Raw genomic sequence first — 19,260 nt, 5'->3', positions numbered from 1 at the left:
CAATAATCTTGGCAATTGATGCTTCTTTCTTCTTCAGCTCCTCTTTGAGGGAGGCGAGTTTGGCCTCGGCCATTTGCAACGCCTTAGTGTGTTTTTCCTCGACCTCCTTGAATTCCTTGCTATGCTTTGCTTCAACTTCCTTAAGCTGCTCGGCGTGTTTAGCTTCAATTGTTTTAAGTTGCTCAGCATGTTGGGCCTCGGCTATGCCAAGCTGATCGCTAAGCCTTTTTTCAAACTGAGCAGCCAGTACCCTCGAACTCCGCCAGCCGGAGCTCATGGTGAGAACTCCCTGTGATCATAAAAAGATAAAGTTGTTAGTAGGAAAAAATTGATGAAGAAAATTAATAATGTATGGTAAAAACTGCGACTTACACTAAGCACTTCGTTCAGTGCACGGTTGAAGACCTGATCGACCGCCATGGAGCCAGTCTCTTAGATGGCCTCTCGACTGCGACGGTGCTTTGTTATCTTGGTCATCCTATCTTTGGCTGAATTGAGCACCACGCTCGTAAGATCTTCTCTTGAGGCTTCTTTTGGGCGACCAGCAGGCGTCTGGTCAGTGGAAGCTGGAGGAGTGAGGTCAGCAGGTGCTGCAGGAGAAGTCTGTTCGACTGGAGCTGGGGGATTTTGATTCACAGAAGTTGGTGGAGGAGTTGTCTCTTTGACAGGAATTGGCGGAGGAGTTGTCTCTTTGGTGGGAGTTGGCGTAGGAGGATCCCCTGTTCGAGCCTTCTTCGCGGAGGGATTGCTGCAACCCTCCCCAGGTTGGCGCTTGCTGGATTTTTTCTTGCTCGCCGATTTGGAGTATAAGTTAAAAGCTCTATCAGTAGGCATGTCTGCAAGGAAGAAATCATACGAACAGTCAGGCAATATAATAAAAGGAGCTTGCCAATTTAAGGAAATAAGGGCAAATAAATTAAAAGTATAATACTCGAGCTACAATTATTGGTTGCTACACTATTTAACGTACTAGTGCTACACTTACTCTCTGGCCTAAAGAAGTCTGAATTTAAAGTATGGGTGTATTTAAAGTTGCCGTCCCTGTCAAATAAGTGACAGGGAATAGGCAGACTATCTAAAAGCAAAAGGTCAGTATTGTTCTCGTCTGATGATTCAAGAATAGGCTCAGGGTATTCAGAAACCTTCTTCTTGCCCTTCCCTAAAGGGACCGGAGCAGTGACAGTTCGCGGGGTGCCGGAAGGTTCGTTGATGGTCACTCCAGTTGCCCTCCTCGTTGGGGGTTGTGACACATCTTGGTGTTGCTCGAGGACTTCTCCACCGGTGGCACTCCGCGCTGTGGATTCCCTCACATCCTGGTGAGGTGCCAGAAGGCCGACCAGCCTCAGATTGGCCTCTGTGACCAGCTCTTTGACGCTTTTTTCTACGTTGGTCATGCTGGCCAAAGATGCCGCTCGTATCTCCATCTCTAGAGTAGGAGCTAGTCGTAGCCATGGACTTGATCGGCATAAAAGTTCTAATAAACGCGTGGGAAAACTAAAAGAATTTAAGCAACCAGAGAATTAAGAATTTACCTCCTTCAGTGAAGGCCAAGCTGTTGGCGACCAGGTCTGTGGTTAAAAAGTACTCCTGGAATTACTTTCCTACATTTGACTTGTAGGTTGTCTCACTCAAGAAGATGCGAGTCAATCCCTGGTGACAGAAATGAAAGAACCCCGTGTTGTTTTGGTTGGGGTTGGATTTGAGATCGAACATGTAGCTGATCTCATGTGGCGTGGGGACAGGCCACTTTTTATGGCTGTAAAGGATATAGAGAGCAGAAAGCGTTCTATACCCGTTTGGAGTTATTTGAAAGGGAGCGACCCCAAAATAATTGGCCACTCCCTAGTAAAAAGGATGGAGAGGCAAGATTGCTCCTGCCTCAATGTAGTATGTCGACCAGGCGCCGCCAGGTAAGTTTGGCCCGCTGGTTGATGGTGGGTTTGAATAAAGTTACCCCAGGAAGTCCGTACTTCCTGAGGTAATTGGTTAGCATTCTAGCAGTAATGTTGCTAGGGGGTGCAACGTACCACACGATGTTTGGTCGAAGAACGTCCCGGGGTTGGGCTTGTGTTTGGATTCCTGGCTCAGGGGTGTTTTCAGCTCGACCACAGGTCGAAGGAATTTCAGCCCGAGGAGCAGGCTGATTTATAGGAGGTTTGGTTGGTTTCTTTTTCTGGGCGGTGAATTTTACTCTACCCATGTTTGATGAACTGGTCGAAAGTCTGTTGGATGGGGTATGGGAAAAAGGAATCTCCAGAATGAGTAATGAGGCTGTTCTTCATCCTCGAGCAGCTGAGCAAGCAGGTCGTCATTAATTGGCCTCTCACCTCCCCACGAGTCATGCATGAAAATCTGCGAACAGAGAAGGGGAGATGAGAATCTACGGCCCGAAAGACCAAGAAGTGAGAAAGTTGGAATAACGTTGCTCGTGTATAAAATTTAGGCTTTTATACGACCAACAACATTCTAACAAAAACACTAAATTACATACGAGCAGTTTGGAAAATGGATCAAAAAGCAGAAGTGAAAAGTTTTTTTAGGAAAAACTTTTTCGACTCTGAAGGGGCAGGAAAAACTCAGTTTTTCTACAAGCTTAAAAATCAAATTTTTACTTCGATTTTACGCCTTAAATTCATAATCCTAACTACCAAACTGACCCTTAACCCTTGCAAAGTATTATTTCAAGCTCAAATCTACGTGCCCTTTTTACCCCGAAATAATTTTCTTTCAAGAACAGTAAAAAACATTCAAGAACTCAGAATCTAAAATGGAGATAAAATGTATATTGCATGACATCTCAACAACTGAAAAGTTTGAGATACTTACTTGTATAGAGGATGGAGTAGAGTTCTGTGACGCTAGGTCGATTTGGTTGGGCAGGAACTTCGTGAATCGTCAAAGACCGCTTGAGCTTCTGAAGATTTTGCGCTTTGTTCTTCGGTGTTCTTGAGGATAAAGGTAAAACGTAAAAAGTGAAAAATGATTATGAAATGATTATTTATATTAGTCGAGGAGCAGTTACCGAGGTAATCATGAAGGGTAACTTTCCAAGGCATGGGTAAGTGCAATAGCCGTCAGACCACTTTTGGGAAACCGAAAAGACATGATTAGTTGCCTTTTTTGAGAAGGCATGGACGGCTCTGACAGATTTGATGGGGCATGCGAAAGGTTGGTCACCTAAGTTTACTTTATGCTGGTCGCAGTAAAATAAACTTGGGGGCAAATGTTTACCCCAAAATGGCACCTGATGACGTGGCAAGAATTTCTTACACGTGGCAGTTTTGAGTGAAGGGATCTTGTTCAACCATCAACCAGACAATTGTTGAATATTCAAGTTTCGCATTTTAGGTGCGGCCAGTCTGGTCGCATACTTTCTTTTACTTCCTTTGAGATACGCAATCTTGTAATAATTACATTTATTATGTTTCCCTTTATTACCTTGATATGCTGATCTTAATTGTAATTAAGGCCTATCGGCCCATGTAACCCCCTTGAGCCTATAAATAAGAAGAGGAGGGCTCAAGGAAGGGACTTTGGAACTTTTAATCTTTGTATTCAGAGAGAAAAGAATAGTGTGATTATCCACCAAAATTGTAATCCTCCCAAGGCTTGTGAAACTCAAGAATCCTAGTTCTTTGATCACAATTTTGGGATTCAATATCAATAAGAACACTAAGTGGACGTAGGTCATTACCATCCAGTTGGGGCCGAAACACTATAAATCACTTGTGTCATTTTCTTTCCATTGGATTCTCTTCTTAATTACCTTTTATTCTTTGTTGTTTATTTGACTCCGTGTTGTTGGCCAAATCAATGGTCAACAACATATATTCACTAAGTACTTTATTAAAGAATAAAGTGTCTATTGATATAATCATTACATACAACGTTAATCATCTATTAATTGCTCATAATTAAAAGGGAATAAAATTACTGTTTTACCCTTTCAGTTATATCTTATTCCTAGAGTACCATTGACTTTACTAGTGAAGGTTGTGTCACAACAAGTTTGCGACATGGACGCTCATAACCTTTTCACTTCCAAAAGTCTACCCAATAGGGAACCATTATTCAATCTATAAGAAGGTATAGATTCCATATCTATTAAACTATGTCCCCAGCCATATATATCATTGAGTCCCCAAAACAATTGTTCTTAGCCTGATCATTCTGACAAATATTAACTCGTGAATCAAAGGATCAGATGACATATATATGAGTTCATAGCAACCTCAGGATTAAGATCATCGTGTATATGATTATCGTTTGATGTGTCTGATTAATACTACAAAACGGTGTTTAAACAAGTATTAACAAATCACATCTGGTCCAGTTCTATATATCACTATATATAAAGCACCTTCACTAAAGTGTCCTACTACACTAGTGACCCGGATCTAGGTCACTTGTATTCATAATACTAGTGAACCGTACTAGTAGTAATTAATCTAAAGATTCCATAACTTTATTTTACCGCGAATTGTTTTAAGTTTATTATCTTAATCTCGATCCTTTCATACCAATATGAGATTAAGACCACATAGATAAACTTTGGAATTTTATGATATTCACTTAATATTATCAATATAATATCAGACATAGTCTATATATATAATAATTCAATTCAATTATATTTTTCATTCAAAACATTTGTCAGCTATAATTGCTTTAAAGGCATTATTCCCAAAAATCTCTCACTTGCCCTAAAGCAAATTGAGGCATCTCTTTCAATATGTCAATTACATTCTCCTGACCGAATTTGTGTAACAAAGTCTTTGTAACAGTTTTGTAAGAAACTGTCTTTGAAGTTATCTTTAAGATCATTACATAAATTATGTAAAATTGTCTTGAATTAAACGATACTTCATTTCATGTGCTTTACCCTCTCATGATTTCTAGTTCTTCTAGAATATTTGTATCTCTATTGCTTTCGCGATGAGAAACAAGTTGTTTATTCTAGTTTGAAACCCTTCCTAGAATGACAAAGAACTTAGCTAAATTAAATTGCCTATTTAACTGCTCGTAGCTATTACATTTCAGCTTTTGCGGTGAAACATATAAATCTGAAATGTCTAATATAATTCCAGATTAATGTGTCTCATTCACAGTTATGGAAGCTAATTCCGATATCAATCTTTTGATGATTTCTATCTGGTTTAAAATCAGTTCATCCTTTGGGATTTTAGGTCTCTGCCTATAATCTCTATTATATTCAAGATACTCAAAATTAAGTCCTTATAATTATTCAATGACTCAATCCATCATTGGATCAACAACTGTTGACTATTCCCACCATTTAACAAATGTCAATTCGAAAATATAACATTTGATACATTAAACAGTCCATCACTGAGTTGTAGGAATACTGTCCCATGTCCTCATTTTCTAGTAAAAGAATAAATGGACATGAATTATTTAGATAATACATCCTCTTGACCGGGAAGGCAAAAAGTCTTTCTTGGATTTTTGTAAACTAAAGTATTTAAGCTTCTTATCTATATAAGTCACTTGACACAGTGCCTAAAGATTGTTCTCTCAATCTCTATAGAATCGAATGTATAGAACATTCTTGGCTTTTCTAAATCTAATATTTAGAAATGTTTAGCTAACCATTTCTTTTCTATTGATTATATATCTACATCATTCCCAATTATTAGAATGTCGTCGATATTAAGAATTAGAATCACAACATTATCTTCCTGGTTGAGATTTTCAAATGATTTTGTCATGTTAGCCATTCAGTAAAGACTACTTAGATATCCATTTAAATTAATCTCATAATCCATGCATAAAGCAGTGGATAAGAGTACGTGAATATATTTAAGTTTGGTTACAGTAGAAGATATTTATTCAAGTAATAAATTCTTCTTTCTATTCATAGCCTTAGGCTATTAACCTAACTTTGAAAAGTCTGTACTTTTATTTGTTCTCCTCTTCATCTGGAATATCCTGCTTCAAACTAAAGTTCATTAAACTTTACTTGGATGTTCAAGAATCCAGTTGTCATAGACTTCCAAGTTCCATTTCTAGATTCATGGTGTTTCAACCATTGTTTCCCGTAAAAACTTTTTCATTTCATATACTAGTATGTAAATGAAGTATAGTTAGATTGTGTTACACACAATGTAACTATCTCTACATTTGTACTGGAGCAGTAACTAACTAACGCTTCCACTACAATAATGCTTTACAGAATTTATGATATTCTTTGGTTTTATCATTGTTAATTATAAGTAACTTGCTTACTTGACTTGCAATCATTATTTCTAGTACAACTTAACTAGAAAATATAGTGATTATAATAATCATGCTTCATTAAAGTAGCATTTAAAGAGATACAAACTCTTTTGTAATCTTTTATGATTATTAAACTGTTTCACTAAATGACTCCTATGGAAAATTTCAATTTATTCACATAACCTCTTGTGAATCCCAACTTTTAAGCTTTTGATGTTGTACAATCAAACATGTACAAACTATAACAAGTGTTAAAATTATAGAAATGATAAAGATGATAATGATTACTCATTATCTATTTAATATTATCTAATATGATTAAATTCTATTTCTAAAATATTAATTTTGCTTAGCATTCTAGTTGTGTGTGAGTTGGGTTTGAATTCCAAGTTCACATGCAAACTACTTGAATTCCAAATTCGAGTTTAGACATCCTTTTGATCATATCAAACAAGTCTCTAAATGACTTTACTTTGAATGATGCATGAAATTTTCTAGAAATTTTCTTTGCATTCAATCAGAGTTAAACATGTCTAAAATAAATACCAATCAATATTGACTTACTATCTATTATTTCTTTTATCTTTGAACATTAAAATGTTCAACGTACATCTCTATGTATTAGCTAAATGATTATGTGATTTTTGAGCATTTATTAGAGAAAGGACTTTTGGTTAACTTTAATTAACATACTATATAAACAGAAAGATAACCATTGAATGGTTGCAATAAAAGATTGTCTTTTATTTGTTTTATGTGTCTAATTAACTACAAGTCAATCTAAAAAATAATTCACATATATGTTTCACTTAATTGTGGCTGGAATAAGATGTCTTATTAAACTTATTGTTGACGGTGAGAACTCGTCAACCAAGTTAAATTGGAAAAATAGAAATGTAGAGATTATCAAAAGAAAAACTTCAAAGATCTAATTGGAAACTCAAAGAACACTTGCAGAAGGAAAATGATGAACTGAATTTGTATTTCTTATGGTGTAGTGCTACAGTGTTTTTTCCAACCCCCCTCCAAGTGGAAGTGGAATTCCTTTTATAGTGAGCTCTAATGGCCCCTGATACAATGTGGTTCAAGGGACCAGATAGTACGCAGGTACGGTGTCAGGAGAGTGGTATCAGGTGTAGTGGTGTCGGCTCCAGTACGTGGTCAGATATAGTGAGGATGTCCCCACTACCTATTTTGTACGAATGTCAGAGGAATGGCACCAGGCGTAGTGGTGCTGGTGGTGGTGTCTGCTCTGACATCTGGTTAGACGCATTCATGCCATGTCCCCTTTCCTAGTACTCCCACTACTTGTCTAGCATGAGTATATGGATTAGGCATACGGGGTCTTAGAGGTTGTGCCCCATACAAGATTGTACTAGCATGATCTTGTTGAATTATACTTGTTCTTTTGCCTCTAGATGTTGGGGCCTTGATAGGTCTTTACAGGAGACATCCACTTGAGGTGTAGGGTGAGAGACACCGGGGATGCCTCAGGCGTGCAAGGCGTTGGCACACAAGGTGGTAGACGAGGCCTGCTACGCGTGCGAGGCGCTGACCTTCGCGAGGCCCCTCGGCCACCTGGGCACGCGTGGGGCGCGCGAGGCGCTAACCTCTGCGAGGCCCCTCGGCCATTTGGGTGCGCGTGGGGCGTGTGAGGCATTGACCTCCGCGAGGCCCCTCGGCCATCTGGGTACGCGTAGGGCGCGCGAGGCGCTGACCTCCGCGAGGCCCCCCGGCCACCTGGGCACGCATGGGGCGCGCGAGGCATTGACCTCCGGGAGGCCCCTCGGCCATCTGGGTACGCGAGGGGCGTGCGAGGCGCTGACCTCCACGAGACCCCTCGATCATTTGGGTACGCGTGGGGGGCGGGAGGCGCTGACCTCCGCCAGGCTTCTCGGCCACCTGGGCACGCGCGAGGCCCTGGTCTCCGCGAGGCTCCTCGGCGGCCTGGGCGTGAGACGCTCCTTCCCATGCGGCGTGAGATGATGGTCCTACCGAGGTGCATGGATGCAAGGCACGCCGAGGTTAGCCTCATGTACCTATCCGCGGGATGATTGCGGCTCGAGGGCCTCGCGGCACAGGCATTCATGGGACCTTAGCATGTGCCTTGGACCTTTTACAGGCATGAAATTTTGAGCATCATCACTTGCCCCCCAGTCTAGGAGAGAACCTTTAGGTGCTCTGGTAGACTCTTCTCTTTGATTCTTATAAATAGGCCTTCATGCCAAGCCTATTATTTACACTTCATCTCCTTAGCTTAGTGGCATTTAGATCCTTGCTCTTTTCAAGAGGTCAGGTGTTCAATCCCCCACAACCTCACTTTTGCTATTTTTATTTTTTGAGTTCATTTCTTGTATGTCTATATCCATGCAGGTATTTGAGGACTAAAACATTTTTTTCCTTTGTTTTTGCAGACGCGTATTTTCGGCCATTTGCCTCTATTTGACCGCGACGACGCTTTTGGCCCTTGACCTCCTTTTGACCACGTCAGCGCCCAATTTTACTTGCTTGAGGTACACTTTTTTCCTCCCTTATGTTTATTTGGTCCAAATTAGCACCACTCAGGATGGGGTACTTTGGCCTAAGCTTGTCGTGAGTTAGCCTTGATGCATGCCCCTTTATTCCTACCCCGTAGTGGGTCATTTAGAGCGTTTGTACTTAGAGGTTTTGAGCCCATTCCTTTGTGTTTTGTAGCAATCCTCCCATTTATATGTGAACCCTTTTTTGCTTTCGGGACGAGGTCTCATGGCAAGTGAAGGTTCGTTCAGCATTCCTCCGGGGGTTGAGTTTGTTGACTTGTCTTCAGACTCAGAGTCCCCTGAGGAAAATCCTTACCATGACCATGACACCTTAAGGCAGGCCCGTCTTCGTCATCTTGAGCACATGGCTGAACTTAGGCGTAAAATTTGGGTGGTAAAGAGCGAAATTTACTCAGTGTTGAGAGGAGACGGAGTACCTTTCCCTCTTGACCTTATTGACCATGTAGCGAACCTTAGGGTGACCCTTTCAGATTTGCATGGGAAGTTGGAGTTTATGGAGGGACATCTTCTGCCTGAGCCTCCTAGCCCATCCTTGCCTGATGATTGTCATGGGGTCGCTCCTGCTTCTCTTCAGCCCTTATTTTCGATCTTCCCTAGCTTAGCACTTCTGCAGCCGGTGCCCCGGTGGAAGACTCTTGCTAGGAAGAGAAAATGGAGGGTAAATTGTTTTGTCTCCTCCTCACCTTTTTCTGTTGGTTTTGCAGATATGCCGAAGAGAGGACAACAACAGGTGTCCGTTAATGACCGGGACGATGCCCCCCTATTGGCATCCACCTTAGTGTCCTACATGTCTGAAAATAAATTAATGGAAATTGTAGAGCACTACCGTGTTCCCCCGGAGTACGCATTATACACCCCTTCGGACAAGTGCCGGGCTGACTGCCCTAGCTTCGTGGCCCTTAGCGAGCATATCCTGAAGGCGGGCGGTACAATCCCATTACACCCGTTCTTCGTTGCGGTTCTCAACTATTTTGACCTCACTCCACTTTAGCTGGCACCTAACAGTTGGCTGACCTTGAGCTGCCTCTGTATCGCGTTTATGGAACTTGTCCATCATGCTCCTACAACCCAAGAGGTGCATTTCCTGTACAATCTCATGCCCTCTCCCAAATCCAAGGGCTTTTATTTCCTGCAAAAAGCCAATACTGAAGTCCCTTTGATAGATGGCGCAGTGTCCAACCCGGGGTCCTGGAAGCAGGACTTTTTCTTTGTGAAAGGCCCTCTTTCTATTCGTGAGCACTTCCGTTCTGCTCCCAGTAAGTACCTCGAGCCACCCTTTCTTCTTTTTTTTTTTTTTTGAAACTTATTGTTTTATAACTTATGTTTGTGTCGACAATGGTGTTGATCATGCAGAGCAGTTTTCCATACCTGTAGTGGTTGGGTCGGAGGCGAACGCCGTGAACGAACTCATCAGTGCTGACCCCGCCGTGAGAAAGGCTGCATACCTATTCACTAGGAAAAACTCAACCTTCACAAGCTATCCCCGGTTTCAGATCCCGGGTTGCTGTGGACTATTCCTGGGTCAAAGAAGACGAAGGCTGCCTCGGCTAAGCCTCGTTCGGGTGAAGGTGAGGCTGAGTGTGTGCTGGAGGGAGTCTCCCTTGGACACGGGCAACCTTACCAGCTATCTTCGTCCCCCGGGGGATGTCCTCCCTTTGTCCCTTTCGACCCTGACATGGCTTCCCAATCCCAAGGTCAGCAGGCCATGCCGGGGCATTTTGTTTGCCCAAACCCTGCCGACTTTGACGCTTTTCCTCAGGCTCCCCTCGACCTCGGTCCATCGGGGGTTCACTTTCCCGATCTTCCTGCACCCCTCCTGATCTACCCGGGGCTCATTTTTCCGATCTTCCTGCGCCCCTCCTGTTTCGGCAAGCATGTCGTCTGTCCTTACCCAGCCAAGTACCCTTGGCTCGGAAGGGGCGCCCTGGGTGGGTCGCATGGCGGCCTCTTACGGGCGGCGGTATGTCCAGATCGCCTCAGACCTCCCCGAAGCTGATTGGAGTGGTCTTGGGAGTTTCGCCATGTCGGATCTTGGGGAGACTCTTACGCGCTCTACTGCTTGGGTGAGTTCATGCATCTTATGTCGGCCTTATCTCTTTTTATTCCTTTTTTTGTTACTTATCATTGTTTTTGTTATTTTTCTTGTGTAGGCCTATACCGTGGCTCAGCGGTTTGCCGACTCGGCTCACAACCTTTCTGCGTCGAATACCAAGAGGGATCGTCTTACGGCTCGGGTCCAGGAGCTCGAGAGGGAGCTTGCCGAGACAAGGTCTAGGCTGGAAAAGGCCTTGGCAAAAATTTATGCCTCATCAAAAAGGAAGAAGAGGGTGGTTGCCCAGGCCACGATGTTGTAGGAAAGGGTCACCAGCCTAGAGGCCGAACTCCAGGGTGCCAAGGCTACTGCGGCTGTGTCGCAGGAGAGGGTTGCTTCCTTAGAGGCCGAACTTGAGGGTGCTAAGGCTGCTGTAGTTGCATCACAGGAGAGGGTCGCTTCCTTAGAGGCGGACAGGGCGGCTATTGAGTATAGGTCCATAGAGCGCGCCCTTTATGGTGTATGGAGGCAGGATCCAAACTTCGATTTTTCTTCCTTTGGCGAGCACGTCGTCGCCCGAGCGGCTGGGTGGAACGCCCGTGGCAGGAGGTCTTGAGGTTGTCATTTCATAATTTTTGTCAGTTAGTCTGCTGTGGGTGTATGCTCATTCAAGCCTTGTTGTGCTTGTAATAATAATAATTTTTTTTAAATCTTGTCATGTTACCAAGACTCTCTTTTAATAATATATACATATGCGGTTATTCATCTATTATTCCTCTATGTTTGAGGTCTTTTTGAGCTCGTATGATGGGGTTTGGTAGGTTCCCCTTTTTTATTTATCAGGCTAGAGGTCCTTTGGAGCCCATGTGAAATGGTTCAATGGGTCATTTTTTGGTGACTCTTGATTATTCTTATAAGGATATATTGACTCCTTGGGTTCTAGCTATCCTTTTATATATTTTTGCGCGCGCTTATTATTTCTTACGAGAAGCGTCCTTCTCGTCATTATTCATAGTACTATTTTTGTAAGAGTCTCTTTTAGGACCCTTTTTGGCTAGACGGCTTGGTGGCCGCTCTAGGCTTATTGGCGGGTGCTCTTTCTGGGGCTTCTCCCTTTGAGAGACTATTTGCCCTTATTTGGAAGCTTGTTGTTGTTATTTTTTTTTATAAGACCTTTTGGCCTCCTTGATGTTCGTAAGGGTAGTTAATCCTTGTGAACTTCAGGAGATGCCTTGCAAGGTCTCCTCCCTGTTTGTTAGGGTTCACCATGCATTCTTTTTTTTTAAAAGAATTCGTTTAAGGCCCTGATACAAGGAGTCCTTTTGGGTTCTTCTTGATAGAGGGTCATTTTTAGGATCCTCCTGATACAAGGAGTCATTTTAAGGATCCTCCTTTTTAGGAGCCATTTTTAAAAGAATTCGTTTAAGGCCCTGATACAAGGGGTCCTTTTGGGTTCCTCCTGATAGAGGGTCCTTTTTAGGATCCTCTTGATAATTTTAAATATTCTCATTTTTGTTATGAGAGTTTTCAATTTTTAAGCCAAAGTTATCAAACTAGAAATATAACTATTATAGGAGAGAGAGTAATCTTAACTCCTATAATGGGTTTCACATAAAATTAATTTAAAATATAAATATTACATAATTATTTTGTTTTATTAGAATTTTTATATTATTATTTTTTAAAATAATATAATCAAACAGAGTTGATAAGTTTTTAGATAATCATATTCTCCTCCTTTAACATTTATATTAATAAGATTATTTTGAACTCTCTATGCCAAACTCTTTCAAAGAGTTTCTTCTAAATATTATGGTATGTGAATTTAAAAAAAATATATTTAGGGTTTAGTTAGAAATAAGTTAGAATAAAAAGATGAGTATTCATAGAAATAAGAGATACAAATATTATACACAATATTTTTAAAGAATGACGTGTAATTAATTTTGTTTATTAATATTTTAAAATTGGATTTCTATTATGTGATTAAGATTAATTAGACATTGGCCCTTTTAATTATTACTAAAAAGATAAGAAAAGTAGAATCTTTAGTTTATTTTTTTGTTTGGATAGCTATTATAAAAGATTTTTTTAAAGTATTTGAATATTAATTAAAAAAGATTTTTATGAGTAAATTAAAAATAATAAAATTATTCTTGTTTACCGAGTTTTTCGGAAACGAATAACTAACAGAATAATAAAAAGATAAGAACTGTAGAAATACTGAAATGTAACTAAACAAACAGTGTTTTTACGTGGTTCAGGCGTTAACAAGCCCTAGTCCATGAGTCGATGTTATTATACTTGGAAAAGGTTACAGTAAGATGGCTGGTGCATAAGAACTTCACACACTCACAATGTTTCTCTCGGGTTCTCTTGAAGAAGATGAAGCTAGAGAGATTTTTGTAGAGTTTTTGCTATGTGATCTCTCGGTCCCCCTTCTTCTTGTAAAATGAAGGGGCCTTTATAGCTAGGGTTTCGGATTAGGGTTTTTCTCCACGTACATGGGTCTTAATTACACCAGCCATAAATAGGGGATACAATTACTGTAGTCGCATGGCTACAAGACTCTATGTGGATATATTTACGTGAAAGTATGGGGAACACACAAAGTCAGCCGTCTTTTCCAAGTTGTCAGCGGAACAGTAGGCGAAAAGGTACCTTTAGGCGTGCTGGGATGTGTGCGGCTTTGTCCTGACGGGCGTGTCAGGCGGGATCCTGTGTCAGACGGATATCATTCCAAATATGTCCTCTCCCGGACTCGACAGTTCGGTTTTGTTCTGTGCGAGGCACGGAACTGTTTCCGCGGAGACCACTCGAAGGGCCTCTCCTGGAAGGGGCCTCCCCGAGGGGTATCCTTCGGGAGTCCGGGAGAGTCAACGAGTTTCCGTGTTGTGCTTGCTTGGAAGAGTAATCCGGATATCAAACAGGGGAGGCGAAGCCTTTCTGTCCATCCGCGAGCTCTGGTCACCTACCGTGAAAGACATCGATAATTCTGCTTCCCCGAAGTCATCAATCTAAACGCTATCCGGAAATCTGGATAACATTTACCCCCCAAGGTCGCGGAGCTTTGAGAGATCCGGGAGCTTGTACAATCAGTTTCTTAGACTAGGCGAGGGGGCACCTTCTGTGTTCCCGAAAAGGTTCCTTTTTCCCGCCTGAGTATTAGTATGAAAGAGAAAAGGAATTTCTTCTGTTTGAGACCAAGTACTCAAGTGCGGCAAGGATCACGTGTCATTCTGGGAATGGTTCTGCGACCAAGACGTGTGCGTGAGGCGACTGGTTGAGGATGCGTGCGTCAGTCATCTGACCAATGATTTGACGGTTTTTAATGGTACTCAGGGCCCGAGGTGGTGTAATGATGGGAAATAAATACTTTATTCCCATCCGAGGAGTCATAAATAGGATCGTCGCTTCCTCTCCAGCCGTTGGATCTGATGCACACGAAATGGGAAGAACGGGACCGTCCATTTGAGGAATTCGAAACGGCCTCTTCCCTGCTATAAAAACGAGGGAAAGGACCTTTCTTCCTCTTTACGCTTTCAGATTCTCCATCTTTAGGATTTTCAGATTTCCAAACCTTCGAACTCTCAGGCTTCCCAGCTTACGTTCCTCCGAACTTGCCATTTCTTTTGGTAAGTATCTGGAAACTTTTCTTTTTGATTTGGCAGTGGGTTTATTCCCCGAAGTTCCTGGTTTGAATCGCCGTTCATCTTTGCAGCTTTTACTTCTCGCGATCGTGCTGTGCAGTGATCCAGTTACTCCTTCAACCTCCACCTACCCGAATATCTGTAAGTATTTCTACTTTGCTCTTTCCTCCCAAACCTTAGGTTGTTGGTAGTTGTTAGAGTAGAGGTTTCTGCCATTATTGCTTATGTGCATGTGTGAATAGGGCTTTGGTAGGTATGTGATTGATTGTGAGTCGATAAGTAGCCTTTTCTGCGTGTTTTGGCGATTTGCGTTTGGAAAGTCGTCCCTTGTTTTGCTGTTTTAGGGCATAAGCATGAACGCCTTTAGGGTGTCTTTCTCTGGAAAAACACTTCTTTTGGTGGGCTTAGGCTCGGGGTCTGAGTCTGGTTCCTTGCTGTCCTTCGGGTGGCATGGTGCCAATCCCTCAGCAAGCTCGGTGGGAGCCTCTCCAAGCAGCTTTCGGGGAGGGTCTCCCCGACGCCTTTGATACCACTAGGGTATGACAAGGGTGCTGACTGCTTAGAGTGTTTTCTTCTTTCTTTTCTTTTGTCCAGTGACGAACATCTCGAAGGAACAACTCCTTGCTGCGGGGGAGGCTGAATCTGCCCAAGAGAAGGGCTCTCCTGTCGCTGGTGGAAAGGGGAAAGGAAAGGCGAAAGCGGTCGCGGCTAGCCCACCAACCTCCAATAGTTCCATCTGGGAGATGGACCAAAAACCGAACCTTTTCAGGAATTATGGCATGCTCGAGCTGTATTCCTCTGAGGCAGGCCTGAAGAACATCCCAGGTCTGATGTGGCACCGTCTGTCGGTGCTGGGCGAGTCAGCTAGCCAGAGCCACGAGGGCTTTGGTGCCTGGAGCTGGGCACACATAGTGTGCGGAGCGCACTTGCCCCTAAGGAGTTACTTCGCCAATTTCTGTGTGAAGGCGGGGATTGCCCCCTTCCAGTTAATTCCTCCCAGCTACAAGCTCTTAGCGGGGTGGTTCATCTTTTGCAAGTCCCGGAGACTGGAAGCTCCTACCCCGGAGGAGGTGCTGTACTTTTATGGGTTGAAGTCTCAGCCTATGAGGGGTCACTCAGACAAGGTGGGGTTTTACAGGCTAGAAAGGCACCCGGATGTGATGTGCCCCACTTGTCATACCGCGAGGGTTCCAGACCTCCGGGAATACTGGTTCCTGACGACTGGCTTCCCGCTGAAGAGGGTGCCAGCCCTATCTTTGGACTTCAAAATCCCTGGTAAGTGTTCCTTCTTTTCCTTTTCAACTTTGTTTCTTTGCGTTTGATTTGCCTTTTGGGAGGATCTCTAACGCTTGTATTTGATTTCTGCAGAAGTCGTTCCGCGGACACCTCGCTGCGCGGAGATGATAAGGAGGTCCAAGTTCTACGAAGGGCTTTCTGAGGAAGAGTTGAGAGTGGAGGGACTTGTGACCTCCGAATCGTTGAGGGAGTATGGGTTACTCGCCTCCTTCCAAAATATCGAGCCAGTAAGTGGTAGGGGGCAGACTCAGGTGTCGGCTGACATCCGGGAGCAGATTGCCCTGGAGCTGTCTAAGGTGATCACCCAAGCCGCTCGGGACGAAAATACTCTATCTCCTAGTTGGGCGGAGAGGTTCCCCGACCCCCAGCCGGAGGGAGAGGAGATCGAGGCTCGCCACGCCGCGGCTTACCCTAACGAAGGGGCTCCGGGGGCTAGTTCCTCCGGGAGAGGTAAGACTAGTTTTCGATTGATCCACACCCCCAGCCTGTCTGAGGTTTCCCAGACCTCTCAGATGGGGTTTGATCCCCGTTTCCTTAGGCTAGATCCGCGTAGGATACCTTTCGACAGGTACTGTGATAGGGTAGATGAGCTCCTCTGGTGTCTGAGTGATGGTAGTCTGCCAGAAGGTGTCATCATGGTTGACCCTTCTTCTCTCAGCATGTTCTTCCTGGACTTCAAGGAGTACGGGAGCTTCCTGGAGCAGGAAGCGATGTTTCGTTTTGCTCGGGGAAGGCCATCCACGTTTCTCGTGCATGGTCGTCCCTTTCAAACTTTTCTTTTTCTTGTTTCTTGTTCCCTGCTGGCGGGCTTGCTTGTACTTTTATGTTGCTGATTGTCTTGTCTTCCGCTTATCTTCTTTCTCATTTCTTGTTGGTTCGTTAACCTTGCTTTGTACGTTTCTTACAGAGTATCCCGAAGCCAAGATGTTGGGGAGGGTTACTTTGCTTATTAAGAAGGCTGCCACCAGCCAAGACCCGCCCACGAGGAAAGGACGGAAGACCAAGGCTGGTAGGGGAGGTAAGGCTGCCTCCCCCAAGAAGACAAGTGGCGAGGCGCAAGCGTCTCCGAGGGTAGAGAAGTCCCCTGCTGAAGGGCCTTCCGAGACTATGATGGTCTCGAGTAGCAGTAGCGACGGGGAAGGGCTTGTGTTCCCCGTGAGGACAACTGGGGTGAGCAAGCGTCCCGGAGAAGATGCTGAGGGTGCTAAGAACAAACGCCTTAGACACTCTTCTCCCGGTCGAAGGCAACAACAACAGCAACGACAGCAATCACAACTACAACAACAGCAGCAACAGGAACAAGAGAGACAATCACCAACGCCGCAGTAGCAGCAACAGCAACATCCAAACCAGCAGCAGCAACAAGGGCAATTACTTCTGCTACCGCAGCAGCAAAAGCAACAGACCGGGGCCTTAATACCCCGGCTGCCTCCTCCTCCAGCCCAAAGGGGGTCCACCCTTCCGGGGTCTCCGTCTTCTCAGACAACCAATCTTCCCCTGCCTGGCCTGAAGTTCCACTTTCCGCGGAAGCCAACCAGTTTTCTCGCTGCCCTCCTGGAGGGTGTAAGACGGGCCGATAGTTTTTTGAAGAGGCGGCTAGAGGCGGAGAAGGCCGTTACTCAGGGAAGGGCAGATAACTTGTCTGCCGTGAAGAGGGCTGAGCTGGCCGAGGGGGTGAGATCTCCTCACCCGGCCGGAGCGGTTCTGGATGGTCCAGCCTTGGAGAAGAGGCTGGTGCCTAGGCTCGGACGTGCATTGGCGCCGTTCGGAGCTGAGATGATGGAGGACATGGCCCTGAGCTTATGCGAGCTCAATTCTGAGAAATGGGCCATCAGCAGCAGCAAGGATCCGCTGTTGCTGACACACGCTGTGAAGCAGCAACTGTCCGGGGTAAGCCGTCAGTTGTTATTATTTTTTTTTTGGGACCACCTGTCTTTTGGTCCTGCTTTAGCTCATTCTGTTGTCTTTCCTTGCAGGCCTCTATGATCGCGGAACGCTCGTTCCGGGAGGTTGGTGCAGCTCTGGTTCAGCTGGAGGAGAGCCAACTGGCTCGCCAGGCCTTGGAAGCGGAGAAACAGAAACTGACCCAACAGGCCTTGGGGGCTTCGGAGAAGATTGATCAGGCCCGGCGCACGGCTGAAGAAGAGGCGGAGAAGAAATATCTTGCCAAATATCAAGAGTACCGGGCCAAGGCAGAGAATGAGTTTAGACAGCGGTCGGATGGGATTAAGACCGAAAACTCCAAGCTCCGGGAAGAGCTGTCCCAAGCCAAGGTGGAGAAAGATACCCTGGAAGCCCGCTTGCAATCAAAGAACGATCTCCTCCTTAAGCGGCAAGAGGAATATTCCACTCTTCAGAGTAAGCTGCACGACGAGGAGCAACTCCATAAGAGGAGCAGGGATCTCGTGTCTATGCTTCAGTTGGGGCTCGCCGAGAAGGATAAAGAGATCGGGGCTTTGCAATTCACTGCCAGGGGGCATGTGACCGAGAAGCAATCCGTGCTGAACCAAAATAGGGAGCAGCGCAAGGCGATTGATTCTCTTAAGGGGGAGCGGGATGCCTCCAAGGCCGAAATGGAAAAATTGAGGGCCCAACTAACTGCCGCAGAAGCACAGCTGGCAACCTCCGAGGCGGAGCGGTTGAAGGAGAAGGAGGATGCTGAGGTGATACTGAACAGGACTATTAATATATCGCATGTGGTCCTCATGCATCAACTCTGGAAAGTGAACCCGGAGGTGTTAGGCTATCTGGGAGATGATGCCGAAGCCATGAGGGAGAAGCTACTCGTGTGGGATCAGGGCCCAGAGGCGTACGTCCAAACTTATAACATTGACGAACGTGCTGAAGCTCCTGAGGCGGGAGATCCCGGAGAGGCGGGGACCTCTGAACCTTCTCATGACCAAATCCCTCCTTCCAATGAGCCGACTCCGCCAGCCTCAGCTGAAACAGATGCCCCCGAAGCTGCGGTCGTGGACGCTGTAGTTACCCCCAATGCTTGAAGGGGTTTTATCTTTAATTGTTTTTCATTTTGAGTTTTTCATTGCGGACATTTTTGCCATAATCATAGCATTCTCCTTTCTTTTCTGCCGAGTTCTTTATTTATCTTTGCGCTTAAGGTAGACATTTATACGGTAGAAACTGTTGTAGGGGCGTATGGGGTTTTGGTTCCAACGGCCAAAACTTATGCACTTCCCACTTGAAGCTTTAACGGATGATGTCTTTCCCCACGTAGTTTCTAGGTTACGAAGGTTTTCTGGTTCCAACGGCCAGGCTCCTTTCACCGTACTTTATCTTTCCTGAGGCAAATAGCCAATCCCGGGACTTGTAGTTATACTGTTCGCTGGGATTGCTAAGGTGAGTCGTTCCATTGTTTGGAACGGGAGTTCTTTTGGTGAGCGTCGCTAGACTTAAGGTTAGATCTTTGCGAAGCAAAACTAACTGTTGTTGCGAACCTCATGGTGGCTGGCTTCAGGGACCTGGCATGGAGCCCTGCGAGGCTAGATCC

At 44.5% G+C, this 19,260-nt stretch overlaps 1 protein-coding gene across 1 annotated transcript; it reads right to left on the bottom strand.

Moving 5' to 3' along the window:
• Positions 1–432: 432 nt before the first annotated feature.
• Positions 433–834, bottom strand: LOC133792351 (classical arabinogalactan protein 9-like). Its single transcript, XM_062230252.1, has one exon. The coding sequence runs from the start codon at positions 832–834 to the stop codon at positions 433–435; it is 402 nt and encodes a 133-aa protein (XP_062086236.1).
• Between the last annotated feature and the right edge of the window lie 18,426 nt (positions 835–19,260).

This window comes from Humulus lupulus, chromosome 7, assembly GCF_963169125.1.
Source record: "Humulus lupulus chromosome 7, drHumLupu1.1, whole genome shotgun sequence".
Classification (NCBI taxonomy): domain Eukaryota; kingdom Viridiplantae; phylum Streptophyta; class Magnoliopsida; order Rosales; family Cannabaceae; genus Humulus; species Humulus lupulus.
This window is presented reverse-complemented; position numbering and strand designations above follow the sequence as displayed.